The following is a 15,662-nucleotide window of genomic DNA, read 5'->3' as shown; positions in this document are numbered from 1 at the left end:
TGCCCTGTGCCACCCCCGCACAGCCTGAGCCGCTCCACACGCCATGTACTACCCCGTATACCCTGTGACATCCCGCACACCCTGCACCGGCCCCGCTCCGCACGCCATGGATTACCCCCGTTATCCCTGTGACATCCCGCACACCCTGCACCGGCCCCGCACATTCTGAGCCGCTCCGCACGCCATGTACTACCCCGTATATCTCCGTGATATCCCGCACCGCTCCCGCACAGCCTGACCCGCTCCGCACGCCATGTACTACCCTGTATATTTCCGTGACATCCCGCACCGCTCCCGCACAGCCTGACCCGCTCCGTACGCCATGTACTACCCCGTATATCTCCGTGACACCCCGCACCGCTCCCGCACAGCCTGACCCGCTCCGCACGCCATGTACTACCCTGTATATTTCCGTGACACCCCGCACCGCTCCCGCACAGCCTGACCCGCACCGCGCTCCCCTCACGCCCCGGGCCAGCCGCGCTCTCCCGCAGCGCCCCCTCACGGCCGCCCCTCGCCCCGCCCACAGCTGGCCCCGCCCCTCGAGGCGATACCATCGGCCTCCCATCGCGGGGGGATCCAGGTGCTCCCACCCGCACAGAGGGGGAGCCGCGACCCTTAAGTATTTTTTATTTTTATTATAATTATTATTGTAATTCATGTTTTTTTTCTCTCTCCAAATAGATTTTCTCTTTGATTTCAACTGTGGTACATATCACAGCTTTGGAGCCTTTATTATAAGCAGATAAAGGTAATTTTTTTTTTCAGATAGAAAGGTATGGAGAAATGGAGCTCTGGATGGAGGATAATGCACAGTAGGTCAATATTAGGGAGCAGCAAGGGTTGTAATGAAAATCCAGGCAAAAACTCTCTCCAGGGTATTTCTACACAGTTGGTCTTATAAAATCAAGCAAGGCCTTCATGATGAAATAAAAATTTCTAAAGAAAATCCAGAAAATGAACATGGGAATCCTTTTTTAAAGGATAGCTGTGCCACAAAAAAATTCCCCTAAGTTCCTACCAACCCAAAAAAATCCCTGCAAAACCAAAAGAGTATTTCCAGAAGGAACCATAAAAATAAAGACTTCAGCAAAACACCACTAAATGTGGGAACAAAGAGTTGACTCCTCATTTTCAGTAAGTCCCATATTAAAAAGCAAGTCTCCATAGAGACTCAGCAAGAGAAATGTATCAAGTACTTGTACCAATATCCAAATTCTGGGAGTCTTGTTCCAACCTTTCAATGGTGTTCTGCAGGTTAGTAAGGCAGGAGGGTGTCATTTCTTCTACCACCTCCACAGAGCTGGAAACAAGAACCAGAAGTTAAACCACTGATGGGAAAAAGGAGCAGGAACTCCAGGGTAGGCAATTCTGAAAACACAGAAAAATGAAATTGATTCCCAGAGGATGGCAGTGCTCTGACATGTGCCTCCCACATCACTGCAGACATTCCCTGTTCTGAGGAGCTTGATGGGATTGAAGAGTTCACAAAACCAGGCCTGATTAAAGCCCAGGGAATTCAGCACCATTTCTGTCCCACAAGCCAAGTCAATTCAACTCTGCATCCTGCAGATGGCTCAAGAGGATTTTGGGGTTACACTTCAGCCAGCAAAGGCCCAACCACACCTGGAGCTGTGGATTTATACCCTAGAACCTGCCCAAGCACCAGGGCAATGCTGGGAGGAGGCAGTCCCACAGAACAGGTCTCATCTTGGAATATATGGCTCAGTTCACATTCCAAACTGAAGCCCTCCCACTGAGTAAGGAATCATTTCTTTTAGACCTACAAAGCTCTCAAAAACACAGAAATTTGTTTCAAAACCAAAACAGTTCACAGCAGTCAGCATGATGAGTTTCTAATCCATATTCTGAGTTGGAAGGGACCCACAAGGATCACCAAATCCAACTCTTAAGTGAATGGCCCAAAAAGGGATTGAATCCACAACCCTGGCATCTTTAGCACCACACTGTAACTGAGTTAATCTCAGGGTCATGCATGTTATTCCATAGGAAAACCATGGATGACATGAAAAATAAAAGCTTAGAGATTGTTTAAGTAAAGGTAAATTATTTTTAAAAAAATCAAAAGCTCATGAAGTTGTAACTTCATAGTAAAAAAGAGTATATTAAAATGATTTGCCCCATCTTTACGTAGAGATTATACATATTTAAAATACTATTTTCCAGGTAAACATAATAAAAACATTATTCAAATAGCAATTAAGATATCCTGCATTTCAAGATTATTTTTAGAAAGCTGATGTCCCACTACACTGTTTTCAAGTATATCAGTCAGGTGAATCAGTCAGTGGTATAAAAAGTTTCTGGTTTTTCTGCTGCACTGTCTTCCCCAGCCAGTTTCTCCTGGGCATCCATTCTGCAAGCACACCAGCTCCTGTTTCACTGGATTCTTGGATTTGGAAAGGCCACTTTTTTGTAGACAAAGGGAACTGCAAGCAGCAAGGGTCCCAGGTGCTGCTGGCTCAGTCAGAATCATCACCACAACCATCGCTGCCTTCGGCATCGCTGCTCTTCTGCAAAGCAAAACACAAAATGCTTTGTCAGGGCTGCATTCACACCACAACTGACCTGAGGCACAGATACTGACTTCAAACTTCTCCAGAAGTGTCAAAAAACAGTCCTGGGTCTCAACTTCATACTGTAATAAACACCTCTGCTTCTTGGAATGAAAAACGTACTTGGGATTACAATTAGCAGAGAGGAAATTTCTTCTTTTTACAACATTTACAACTCCTTAATTATTCCTGCAGTATGTGGGAAACTTAAAGGTGGGGTAGTAACATGAAATGGTGATATTTAAAATAAATGCAGGTGAGACAAGTGCTTTTTTATGCAAGTCCCTCAAAAGCTAAGCTTGTTACATTGTCTAAAACCAGATTTGAGAATTCTGTCTGCTGCAGAGAATTTATGTCCAACCTGTATTGCAGAATAAGCCAGGGCTCACTAATACTTGTTTGAAAGTGAAGTCAATTACACAAAGTAGTACCAAGGAAAAACTACAAATATTAGAAACTTAAAAGGAGATTGAAGTCAAAGAATTCTTCTCTGGCAGCCACTCCTTCAGGAGTAAGGCAATACAGTGCAATTAATTTGGGGGCTTTACGTATTTTTTGAAGCAAGTATTTTAACTGATATCAAAATATTTTTATAAAGAGAAGCTAGCATAGTATATATATATAGTTCTATATATCTATAGTACATATCTGGCTGTAGTTATCCTTTTTTTCCCCTCACCACCACTTGCTGAAAACACCAAATCCCACAAATTTAACACTGGCTATTTAATATCCTACTACAAAACAAATTCCAAGTCACTCACACAGTTGACTTCATACCAGCAGGCACAGCTCACAGAAGTGCAAACAGCCTGCAGAATCTCAGCAGAGTCTGTCACATCATGCCTTATTTATCCTTCCCAGACAGCTTGTGCTAACTGTGATGCCAAACCCAAACTTGGTTGGGTCTATCAGCAGGGAGCAGAGCCTGCCTCCCTCCAGGAATATGTCAGGGATTGGGAACCTCACCAGGTAAAGGACTCTGAGCCACACAGTCTCTGTGGGTCCCATTTAAACAAACCAAAGTGGCTTTTGCTGTGCCCTCCTGTGACAAACATCCCTCTCATATATCCAGAATTCAGAAAAAAATTACCACAAGTACAAAAATAACCCTGAGAAATGTATGGTGTCTTGCTTGTGCTATTCAACAAGGCTGTAAGTTTTATATCATCCCTAAAATGGCAGAGACATAATTTTTCTCCATGTCTCCATCTCCAACATTTTCCATTTGCTACACAAAATAAAGCTGATTTTACGGACTCTGTTAAATGAAAAAAAGGCCATTATTTTCTTCTGAGTTGCACTACACAGAAGTTTTAGCCCTGCCCATCATTCATTCTTCAAGGACTTGCCAGCCTTTAACTGAAATTTCCTTTTTGGCACAAATGTATTCTCACAGCTCACAGGAGTTCCTGTTGGCACAAATGTATTCTCACCTCACAGCTCACAGGAGTTCCTGTTGGCACAAATCCAATTCCACAATATCCCAGTTACTTAGAAGTTGTTCTGACAGCCTATTTTGAGCTCATGGCAGATTAATTTAAAAGAGTTGACCCTAAATTTCCCTGATCCCAAACCTTATCTGGTAACAAAATGAGAATTAGTCCAAAATCAGAGAATACAAAAAGCCAGCAGGTTTTTAAAGCAAAATTGTCAACCTGAAACCGAGATTCTCAAACACTTCCACAACAGCAAAGGCTGGCAATGTGTCCACAATTTCTGTTGCCAGTTTATGATGATGCAAATTTCTTGTGCTTAAAGCTTTCCTTCCTCCCTCTTCAACTACTGCCTGTAAAACCCTGCAAAAACAATGCTCTGTATAGCTCATTCCACTATCCTCAAGTGCACAAAGACAGAAAAGATTATACACATTTCACACTCCAGATGACTGTCATTTCCACAGCATTTCATGGAAAACAAAATTGGTACAAAGGGAAGAGATGTTTCAGCTTGACAGCTTCCATTTGTAAAATAATGGCTTCAGCCATTACCTTTGGATTTTTGTTGTTAGTTTGCACCTCAACAGCAGAGGAATTGAAGTCGTGAATGGGGAGGGTTTTTAGCCAGTTTGCCATGGATTTCTCCTCCTTTTCTGTGTTGATAATGGTAGGGTAGATGTGCTGCTCCTTGAAAACAGCAATCTTCTCCTCCTCCTCTGTCCACTCCAGCGGCTCATGCAGCCCATCATTCCCAAAACGCCTGTTGTATTTTTCAAAGTGTACTTTCTCCAAAACCAGCCCAAGTCCTGGGGCTTTGGGGACATCAACCTTCTCCTCTCCCCAGCTTCTCTCCATGATGGACTCAGCAGCATAACCCTTCACAATTGCTATCACCAGCCCAATCATCTTCCTGATCTGGTGCATCATGAAACTCTGACCCTTCACTCGGATCACTGCAAACTCCATGTTTTCCCTGACAAAGGGCTCTCCACAGTACATCTCCATGATGTACCTCTTGGCACTGGGGTCCCTGGGGCCCTTCTGTGACGTGAAGTTGTGGAAGTTGTGTGTCCCTTTGTAGCAGCCCAGCAGCTGATTGACCCTTTCCAGGGTCTCTCTGTCCAGCCTATAAAGCTCCTCCTGCACTTCACGGTCCTTATGGGCAAAGGCAAACGTGGGCAGCATGTAAGAGTAGGTTCTGGCATCACATTTGTTCTTGGAGTTGAATCCCCCAGTGACTCTCTTCAGGCCTGGAATTAAAAGTGACATTAGGTTTTTGAATCAGCACGTTACAGATTGATTGTGATCTCACTCCTACCAACAAGAATAACTGTAAGCAAAAAATTTTTAAGCAAGATTTGTTCAAAACGAATCCCAATTTCAAGCTAATAGAAGCATGTTAAAACTAAACCCCTTATAAGTAAAATTATAGAGACCTTCTACAGGAGAAGGTTTTTCTTGAAAACATTTTCTCTGCCCAAGCTTTTCTTGAAAACATTTTCTCTGCCCATTTCAGTGTTCTTACCCAGAATCCTGATGTGAGAAGGAAGATGATTATTGATCTTTTCTAAGATGTCATCTATTAGCCTGACCTTCAGTGACACAATCTGTCCAGCTGCAGACACACCCTGTAAAAGCCACAAAACACAAAACCCCACATAACTATGTACTTCGGAAGCTCTAACACTTGCAGAATTGAAATAACTGAATAACAAGTTTATTTGCTTGTACTTTAATTTAATAGAGGAGGACAAAAGGAGAAGTTTCAAGGAACATTCACTTGCTGCTGGATCTCCTGTGGACAATGCCTGAGCAGTCCATCCCAGCAGCAGAGCTGTGCAAACCCCAGAGCTCAGGAGAGCCCAGCCCTGCCCAACCTGCCTTATCTGTGCGAGCACAGCGCTGGAAGGACATCTTCTTCATGTCCTCCCCGTGGTTCTCTGGGATGCATCCTGACTGGACAAGGGCACAGACCAGGTCATCTTCTATTGTCTTGAACTGTGAAGATCCCACGTTTCTCTGAGAGGTTAGGTGCAGTAAAAATAAGAAATAGAACAATAACGGGATAAATGAAGATGGGAATTTTGTTAATCAAACGTTGTGAAATTATTTAAAAGTCTTCCCTTTGCAGCCTTAAGAGCCATTCTCTAACAAACCTAACTGTATTTTGCTAGTGTTAATAATAACATCATTCTGATTTAGGTGTTACTCATGGAAAAAAGGACTCATTTCTAATTTCACTGTGCAACACTCCTGGAGGTTCTTGGTGATTCCTTCAACTGCATGAAATAGCACCAATACTGTCCCAGTGCCTGTAAGTCAACAGCTGCTGCTCCAAACCCAGCCTCTACATATTTTTCTTGCAGAAATTAGATTGGGTTCTTTTGCTCACTTCACCTGATGTGCCTGCAAGCATGATATTTACTGCTGGTGAAAAGAACCTCCCTTGTTGTGTAAGCATGAAAGGCTCCCTTCCCTGTCTGTGTGCAAGATCGTCAGTTATCCCCTGGAGCCTCTGAAGTATTCTACAAGTGTATGGAACTTGCAGTACGTGGAGAGGAGCAGCAGATGGAGCAGCCAGCTCAGTGCCTCAGACCACCCTGCACAGGCACGTCTGGTGCTATGACAAAGCACTGTCCCTACAATCATCAGAGATGCATCACTGACCTCTTAAAATTAAGTTATTACCAAACCATTTGAAGCCATTCACACACTGTTCCCGTCCTGGTTTTCCACACTGCAAATGCTCAACTGTTTCCCTACCCAGGCACTCTGACTAAACCTGACAGACTCCAAAACAAAAAATAAGCTGGAGATGCTGCTTCGCCAAACCACATACTTGCATGCCATGGTAGCCTTTCCCTGAATATGCCATCAACAGCACAATCTTCCTTTTGGGTAACTTCTTATTCTGATCCTCTGTATCTTCCTCATCCGCATCACTTTTCAACTTTTTGCTCGGATGCCCATTTTCTTCCACTCTTTGAACCACCTCGCTGCTGCTGTTGAGTCTCTTTGTCTGGCTGGCAACAGCTGTTATCAAATCCTCAGCCATCGTAAGAACCTGCAGGGGAAACAACCGCAGATGGGACGAGCGTGAGAGGCACGGAACTCGGGCAGAAAGCGACAGCACACGAACAAGCCTGAGGCAGGAAGGGCGAGCACCCCTGTTCCCCCCTGGGCCGTGCCACCATTCCCTGGAGGAGGCAGGCAGGGCCTGCGCTGCCCGGACACCCGGCGGACCCCGGCGATGGCCCCGCCCGGTCTGACCCATCCCCACAGCGGGGCAGGGCAGGGCCCGGCAGTACCCACGCTGCGCTGCCGCCGCCACGGCCCGGCGCACGCCGCGCTCCCCGGGGCGGAGAAGCCGCAGCTCACGACCCGGAGCCCCCACCGCAGCATGGCCCCGGAGCCGCCGGGCGGGAGAGCCCGCGCCCGCCGCCCTCAGCCCCGCGCCCGCCGCCGCCGCCACTTACGCGGGCGCTGCGCAGCGACGGCGCCGCGCCGGGCGCGCACGTGCGTGGTACGGCGGCCGCGCGGGGACACGGCGGGGCGGGCTGAGGGGAAGCGCCGTGAGGGCAGCGGGGCGGGCTGAGGGAGGCGCCATCCGTAAAGCGAACTGAGCCCTTCCCGGAGCTCCCTCTCCGTGTAAAGCCAGCTCTGCTCCCGGGTTCCCAGCCTGAGAGCCCGCCGTGCTCCAGTGCTGGCAGTGACCAGGGTCTGGGTATTGCCCTGCTCAGCTCCACCTCCTGCACGCTCCAAAATTGTAATATTGTTAAATAAATAAAAAGTAGGGGAAAAGGCAAACTAACATTCCGGTGGTACGTGGTGGCTTTGTAAGAAAAGCAGCCCATTTTTCCTTATCCATGGGGAAACGGGCGCTGACAGCGCTGCAGTCCCGGTGAGGCGAGGACAAGGGGAGGGAATGGCTCACAAGGCACACAGGTGTGCAGTAACAGCTCACGGTTCCTTTCCCAGAGCAATGGCACATTGATGACATCCCTCTTTCCACACACCACCTCTGTCAAACATGGGTACCTCTGGCTCCACTTCCCCTCAGGTGCCCCTCCATGGGCACCTCTGGCTCCACTTCCCCTCAGGTGCCCCTCCATGGGCACCTCTGGCTCCACTTCCCCTCAGGTGCCCCTCCATGGGCACCTCTGGCTCCACTTCCCCTCAGGTTTTCCTCCAGGCAGTTTGCTCAGGCAATCCTTGTGCTCATGTTTTGTGCAGCAAGTTTTATCTGCAGTGATGCACTTCATGGGAGAGCTGAGCTCAACAGGTGCCCTTACCAGGCCACAGCATGGCCCTCCCAAAAAGCCAAATGCACCTGGAATAGTTTTTTGTTCCAGTGCTCTGTAGGACAGAGCTACCCATGGGTTCCCTGGCACGTTGTGAGATTGTTGTATTTCCATTTATCCAATCAGACGGAACATGGAAATGTTGACACTTCCAAGCAGGCCAGATTATCACAGGCCTGTTGTTTCAGCTAATAAGGGGAAGAAATGCAGCACATCCTTTTCCGAACTCACACTTCTGAGTTATTTCAGGAGCGGGATGGAGCAAAGGGAAGATTTATCAGGGTCCCAGCTGCACTTTGCTTAGAGAAGTGATAAAAGATGGCCTGTCACAGTGCAGTGCTGCTGCCAAGGGAAACAGGAATACAAATTCCTCTATCACTGCAATCAGGGTGTCTGAATCTCTTTTTGCCTCATTTCCTTAGGAAGTGGATCTTATGCAATTGTCTGTCCACCGCATCCCTTCCTCCTCCTTCCCTGCCCTGATTTCTGAGTTTGGCTCATTTAGGTAAATGTGTGAGGGACGAGGCGCCAGTCAATATGGAAAACAGTGATGGGATAGGAGAAAGACTTGCATGGATATCCCGTGAGGGAAAAAGCTTTGGTATCCCAGCTCCTTACCCCTTCTAAGAGCAGCCAAGAAGCTTCAAAACAGGCAGCACAAGCTGTGCTCTTGACCTCTCATAGCATACACTACCTCTTCCTTTTTTAAACTTATCTACTTTATCTTGAAACACGCATGTACAATTTATCTATTTTATTTTGCTATAGGGGAAATCGAGGTCACTCGACAGAGCTGGAATAGTCAGAGCCTTAGGAGGTCCCGAGTTCGCTCGGCACTGAAATCAGCACTGCCAGAGCTCTCCAGGCGCCAACCACCTGAGGCCTCATAGACACCTGGCCTTTGTCGAGCAGGCTGCAGAATGGCTGCAGAATGGCTGCAGAACGGGGTTTTAGCCTGCTTTTTGAGGTAGATCATTTCATTCTCCCAACCTCGTCAGCGCCGCTCCTCGCCCCACACTGCGCGGGGAGCCGCCTGCAGATGGGGCTCTGGCAACGCGCACCGCCACCTCCCCGTGTCCCGTGTCCTGGGGACAGCCACAGCCCTGGACACACAGGGTCCCCTGCCAGGCAGCCACCTCTGGCACTGCTCCCACTGCTCCCGGCCAGGCACACTGCGGGCTGTGCCCTCCGGCTGGCAGAGCACAGCCCATGGCCCCACTGCAGCTGCTGTCCCCTCCCTGAGCAGCTTGTTCTGCTCTGCTGTGCCAATGGCACCTTCCATTGCCACGGCAGAGCATCCTCCTCATCTTCCTCCCCAAGCCCTGCTTTGAAAAAGGAGTATTTATTTCAAGAGGATTTGCTTTCAATTCACAGAGAAATAAAATTTCTTTTAAATCAATAAAAAAATTCTCCAGAGAAACCTTGTGTTATGAAAGATGCTTCCTTCCAATTCTTTTCTGTTAAAGGAAAGGAAAAACCTGCTAAACTGATGTTAACTTTAAGGGCTTTGCTGCACAGCACTGGAAATTCAGGAGATAGCAAATGTTGTAGTTAAAAGCCATTTACATCCATGCTGGGAACTGGTGACATGCTGAACTCAAAGAGCACCTTATTCTGCTCCTCCCCAGCAGTTTTATATTGGGCATTTGCGGGAAACATGAAGAAAAATTGTGCACATTTGGGAATTCATGGTAAGAGGAAACCTGTGTTTGACATATGCTTCAGCCCCTTCTTAGAAATACACTATTTAACATGTTTTGTAAAAGCATTCAAATCCCTTGCCAGGTTTCATCTCCCAGGAGAGGGGGTGGTTCTGCCTCTATTGTCCCTAAAAAGGCTGTTTTTAGAAAGAAATGTCCCAGGGAAGTTTACATCTCTGCACTACGTGCCGTTCCTCACCCAGGGAATGGCACCCATGCTTAGTGCTGCATTTATGGAAATAAATCTAAATAAATCCAACTGCTAGCATTTCTCTGGAGAGCATGAGGTCCTGCCCTGCAGAGCTATGCCAGGGTATTGTGTCCCTGCACAGAACCCTTCCCCTCCTGGAGTGTGAGGTGACCAGGCACAGGGGGCCACTGCAGAGAAGCCAACATCAAGTTAAACAGCAGAGAGCTCAAACATGCTGTGAAATAAAGCTTTAAAAGAGCTGGAAGCAGAATAATTGATCTTTGTATGGCCTTGGTTCAACACCCACCCACCCACTCGTTTCTGCTTCCTTGATGTCACTGTCACCTCTGATCTTTCAGAGTTGAATGAGTGTGTTTTTGCTGACGTACTTACCAACAACTAAATATAAAATACAGGAACAAAGCCAAATGCCCTGGAAGAATTGCTGGGGTTTGTTTTCCCCTAGAATCAACAGCAGCATGACGTCACAGTCAACATCCAGAAAGTTGTGCAATTTCCACTGGTGCTTTTGAACTGTCCAGGTCCCATGGTTCAGTGCTTTTAGAAGAGAGTGTGTATTTCTGTTGTTGAAGTTTTCCCAGCTAGCACTTTCCCCCTCTGCTCTGCTGCCTGTGAAAGAGTGCAATGGATTTAGCAGAGAGTTCTCTATCTGCACAGGCATGTGACACACAGTGGTCCATCTTTCATTTGGCTACAGTGTTTTCACCTTTGAAATTCTTAATGGGCAGCTTCAAAAGAAACCCCCGTCCCTTACCCTCAGCATCAGAAACTTTTTCATGTATGTATTATGTACTACTATCCCATGCTGCAGGGAACAAACATACACAAGGGTTTTCTGCAAAAGGGAAAAAATGTTAAAAAAAAAAACCAAAAAAACCCCTGCAAATCCTCAAAACACAAAGACCCAAGTGTGCTGAGTAGAAAAAAGAAACAGCAGCATTTGTAATTACTCAGCTCTGAGCAGCTTTCCAAGGGCTGCTGTGGGGTCTTGCCCAGGTTGTGCCAGCACATTTTCAGCACACAAATGCAGTTTCTCAGAGTTGTCCCCAGCACTGACGGTGCTGCAGCCCTGCAGGGAGAAAGGATCCACTGTCCCTGCATGTGAGCCAGCATCAACAAGAGCCCAGCGTTTCTAGCAGGGCTGTTCTCACAGAGCAGTTCCCTAGGGTGGGAAAAGCAGGGACCAGAAACATAGGTTATAAACAGGACAGAGCAAGAAAAAAACCAATTCCAGCTCATGGAAAATGATGATTTTGAAGTAAGATTTTTTTCTTACAAAACCACAAAATTGTGGGCTGATGCTGCATCACACAGGGCCTGGTGGGCAGGACTTTCCCCATGATGCTCATGGGCAACAAAAACACATGGAGTTCAGCAAGTGGAGTTTTGGGAAATGTTTGGTGCAATTATGGTATTTGGCTTCTGAAAGTTTACAGCTGTGTGGCTGAAATTTCTGCAAGAATGGAAGGACTGGACTAATTAATTCAGCACCTCTCCCACATCCCAGATGCAGGGCTTAGCTTTTCCTCCTAGAGTATTCCAATCCAGACAGAACAGGGACCTGTCCTGCACTGAAGTCAGGACCAACACTCAGCATCTTCACTGTCCCTTTTGCCATGTTCAGTGACCTGTGGAAAAGCTATGTGGGCAAGAGAATTCTAAGCCATGTGCCTGCTCTGTTCAAAAACCAAATTGCAATGCATACAAACACAGCAGAGATATATTTAATGTAAATTTAAAATACCCAAATGTTATCATGATATCACACTTCAAGTCTCTTTTTTGTTCAGCAACAAGCTTGCTGATTCTGACAGTATAATCCTACAAATACTGAAATATGGATGGAATTTAAGCATCCAACTGGCTGGGAAGGGCTGGGGCTCTGCTATCAACTTGTGACAGTTCCTAACCACTGCAGGAGGAGAGGACAGGTAATATGGAAGAGAAACCAGGAACTGCAGCTCCCACTCAGCAACTGGCTTCAACTTTCCCAAATTCACAGGCTTCATGTGAATTCAGGCAAGGTGGCTTTTCTGCCCCAAGCTTCACCTGCTGTGATAAGGGGACAGAAAACACCCCTTTTTTACCCAAAAGTTGAGGCAGGTAGAACCACACACATTATATACACCACTCAGATACCACATGAACAGGATCATAAATTACTGAAAACAGGCCACTAACAATTTCAAATCAATTTTATTGTCTTAAATCGGTGTTGTACAATTTAAAGCCAAAAAAAAAAAAAAAGTCACACAAAACACAAATAAAAAATGTTGACAAAGTATCAAGCATTACCTTATAAAGAACATCATCATACGCTCTCACAAACCTGAAGGTACGTGTAATCAGACTGAGGTTTCTTGAAATCTATTAAAGACGCCTGACACAAACGCTGCAACAGCAACAAAGCCATGACCATAGCAGGTGGACTACACTAGCAACTTCAGCAATGGTTGGAGGTTGGTTTTTGGGGTGCTTTCTTTTTTTTTTTTCTTCTTTTTTTGCATACCTTATTGTCTACAAAGCAATAAATATTTTTCACCAAAAAAGTTGGTTTCACGCTACATGCAGTTAGATAAAAAAGAAAGTCACCAAAGTGATGGCAAAATAAATCACCTTTATTTTTTTTTTTCCTCCCCTACTTTTGGGGTTATTTTGTGTGGATTTTTTGTTGGTTTTTTGTTGTTTTTTTTTTCTTTTTTTTAATTCAAGCACAGTGGCTAAGTTTCAAGTATTGAGAGAAAAAAAAACATATATATACACGTTTGTGTTTGTGTGTGTATCTCTACCCATGCACACACATACACACACACAGAGCCTTGCATGTATATACACAAACACATACATATATATCAGTTGTAGGTCTGTAAACCACAATTTTTAATTTTTTTTTTGGAGCAATATATACTTGTATACATTGAATGTGGACAATTTTGATACATTCAAGTAATGAAGTACAGCTGGAAGGTTAGTGCTGAGCTTGCCACACACACAGCTCACTGGGGCAGCAGATGTGGGTCCGGGCTGGGCCTCTCCTGGGGGCTGTGCCCGAGCTCTGGGGTGCAGGGCTGGGTATTGCAGAGTCAGTCCTGGCTGGTACTCCTGTGCTGCAGTGTAGCCCTTTGCACAGCTGGCCAAAGCCTTTCTGCAGCAGTCTGGGGCTCCTCGGCATTGATGTCCACAACAGGCTGGGGAGGTTGGTTGTTTCTGTCTTTTTGCTTCTCCTTTTTTTCCCAGGCACAAGCACAAACGGCCACAGAAGCAGCAAACTGTGAGCCAAATACTGAAGCATTTGTGAAAGCTACACTTAAGCTTCCCTGGTTGGGGCAATTGGAAATATTTTTAAATTTCTTTATTGGCACTTCTGCTCTGTGAACAGAAACACCCATGTTGCCAAATGCAGTGCCAGCTCCAAAGCCCATGGAGTTGCTCCTGAAACTCTTGTAAAGTATCACACTGAACGTGCCAATCTTGAGAGGAAAAAAAAGCAATGAGGACTTAACCACCATGTGCAAAATATTTTTAGATCCCCAAAAACTAAGCCTGAGGTTTCGAGTTGCTTTCAAAGATGCTTTTCTGCCCAGCTCTACCACAACACTGCCACGACTCTGGAACTCACATTCATCTCTCACAGACAGATGGAAGGCAGGCAGCTCCCCTCTCACACACATGCTCACAGCACCCCAAGCCTCACCCAGAACTCCAGCCACACACACCCACAGTCGCATTTGGCTACAGAGTCTCCTTGAAAGAAATGCTGAACATAAAACTGAACGGGATTTCTTTATAAAAAAAAAAACCAAAACCCAACAAACAAAAACAAAGCAGCAAGTAACACTTCTTTAAAAATGCGTTTCCAAGTGTGTGGGATCCTAACGCCTGTTCTTCAGCTCTTAAAAAGCATGGAGCTTTGTAATGACTGTCCTTAAAAGAACATTTAAATAAAAAACAAATCTTGGTACTGCCAGACTGCAAGTCAGCTTTGCCTGGTGTGGAGGAGGAACAGCACAGACTCTGCAGTGCTCTTTGCCTCACACTCACGAGATACAGTACAGTTAAATACGTACAGTTACACACAAACCATATCAATATCAATATATATTCACTCTCAGGAATACATATTAATATACGCACACACGTAGTGCAATAAAACAACCAGGAAGCAAGGAAAGGAATAAAAAGAACAGCATTCCTAACAGTCGTGATGTTCCTGGGTTGTTGTGTGATGCAAAGTCAACTTCTCAAAGTTCCCATAGTGTGTAAAGTGCTCCTTTGATTCACAAAGCTAGTGTTTTCAGTTTGGGGGGCTCCAGGGAAGGGGTTATTGAGCCAACAGCTGAAAGCAGGACAGTGCTAGTGCTTCCTCAGGTAGGAACGTGCTGACAGGAGAGCTCAACAGCCACGAGTCTTTCACATTGATCCCTCTGAGCTGGGGGACCAAGGGAGGAACGGATTCATTTTGGCTTCTTACAAACACAGGAGTGTGACCCTTTCTGCTGCCCTCCTTTTTCCTGCACAGCCCCTTTCCCTGTGTTGTTTGCCCATCCAGGCAGGCAGACAGGGAGCCCACACAGCAGCCTTGAGATTTCCAAGCTTCCCAGCAGCCACACATCCTCTGCCTCACTCAGCGAGTCTATTGAGGTGGGAGCTACTTCACAACGCCAACTCCCTCCTCTCCAAGCACTCCAAGGCAGAAACACAAGGAGAAAGGACAAAGGAGAGAGTGGAGGGGAGCCTTTGTTGTTGCCAGGGAGCTTGAAGATGCCTGGCTCTCAGCTGGGAAGGGGAAAGTACACAGACTGGCCTTTATGTCTGAATGACACACTCGGACATCAACTGAAGCCAGCAGTTTCAGCACATCCATTGCCTGCAATGGACACAGCACTGGAATACCCTGTTCTTAAGCAAGAGGGATAGGCAGCAGTCTTATCCTTCAAAGTGCTGGGAAGAAGCAGATTTCTATCCTTCACCCCCTCTGACAACGAGGGAGACCTTTCCACATCAGCTATGTCTTCACCAGGCCTTTGGGCAGGGAAATATTTGTGCTTGCTGCAGTCACACGTCCCCACAAACGAATCTGAGTCTGTGGAACAACTTCCCAAAACGTCCAAAACCAGAACAGTGAGCAGTCCATCCTCCAGGTGTCCTACTGCCAGAGTGGTTTCCCACCACAGCACAGGCTGTTGGGGACAAAGCAATCAGCTGGGGTGAGGTGTGTGAAGGACAACACCACTGGAGTCAGGCACAGAACCCCGACAGCAGAGCTGACAGCCTGCGCTCGATGCACAGCTTACCTGGGGAAAAAACAGCACAAGCAATCAGCTTCTCATTTTCCTGCCAATGTAAAGACCACCACTGGAGACTGAACAAAAAAGGGAAAACAGCAGAATTTCAACAAATCTAAGCAGAACTTTGAGAATCATCACCAGGTACCG

General features: G+C 46.4%; 2 protein-coding genes across 8 annotated transcripts in view; both read right to left on the bottom strand.

Moving 5' to 3' along the window:
- Positions 1-623: 623 nt before the first annotated feature.
- PUS1 (pseudouridine synthase 1) lies at positions 624-7,532 on the bottom strand. 3 transcript variants are annotated; one of them, XM_059485450.1, is made up of 6 exons: positions 7,492-7,532; positions 6,855-7,079; positions 5,897-6,034; positions 5,541-5,643; positions 4,568-5,265; positions 624-2,534 (listed from the first exon to the last, which is right to left on the bottom strand). In XM_059485450.1, the coding sequence occupies exons 2-6, from the start codon at positions 7,068-7,070 to the stop codon at positions 2,484-2,486; spliced, it is 1,206 nt and encodes a 401-aa protein (XP_059341433.1). In that variant the 5' UTR covers positions 7,071-7,079; positions 7,492-7,532; the 3' UTR covers positions 624-2,483. The 3 variants fall into 3 exon arrangements, with proteins under 3 accessions (XP_059341433.1, XP_059341434.1, XP_059341432.1); XM_059485451.1 differs by lacking the exon at positions 7,492-7,532 and adding an exon at positions 7,324-7,429; XM_059485449.1 differs by lacking the exon at positions 7,492-7,532 and adding an exon at positions 7,328-7,417.
- Positions 7,533-12,404: 4,872 nt separating this feature from the next.
- ULK1 (unc-51 like autophagy activating kinase 1) overlaps positions 12,405-15,662 on the bottom strand; it is a 75,018-nt gene continuing 71,760 nt past the window's right edge. For all 5 annotated transcript variants that reach the window (XM_059484973.1, XM_059484977.1, XM_059484975.1 and 2 more), the window contains one exon: positions 12,405-15,521. In XM_059484973.1, the coding sequence (XP_059340956.1) occupies positions 15,466-15,521 (56 nt within the window). In that variant the 3' untranslated portion in view covers positions 12,405-15,465. The remainder of the gene's footprint in view (positions 15,522-15,662) is intronic.

Source organism: Ammospiza nelsoni, chromosome 18, assembly GCF_027579445.1.
Source record: "Ammospiza nelsoni isolate bAmmNel1 chromosome 18, bAmmNel1.pri, whole genome shotgun sequence".
NCBI classification, from domain to species: Eukaryota; Metazoa; Chordata; class Aves; order Passeriformes; family Passerellidae; genus Ammospiza; species Ammospiza nelsoni.
This window is presented reverse-complemented; position numbering and strand designations above follow the sequence as displayed.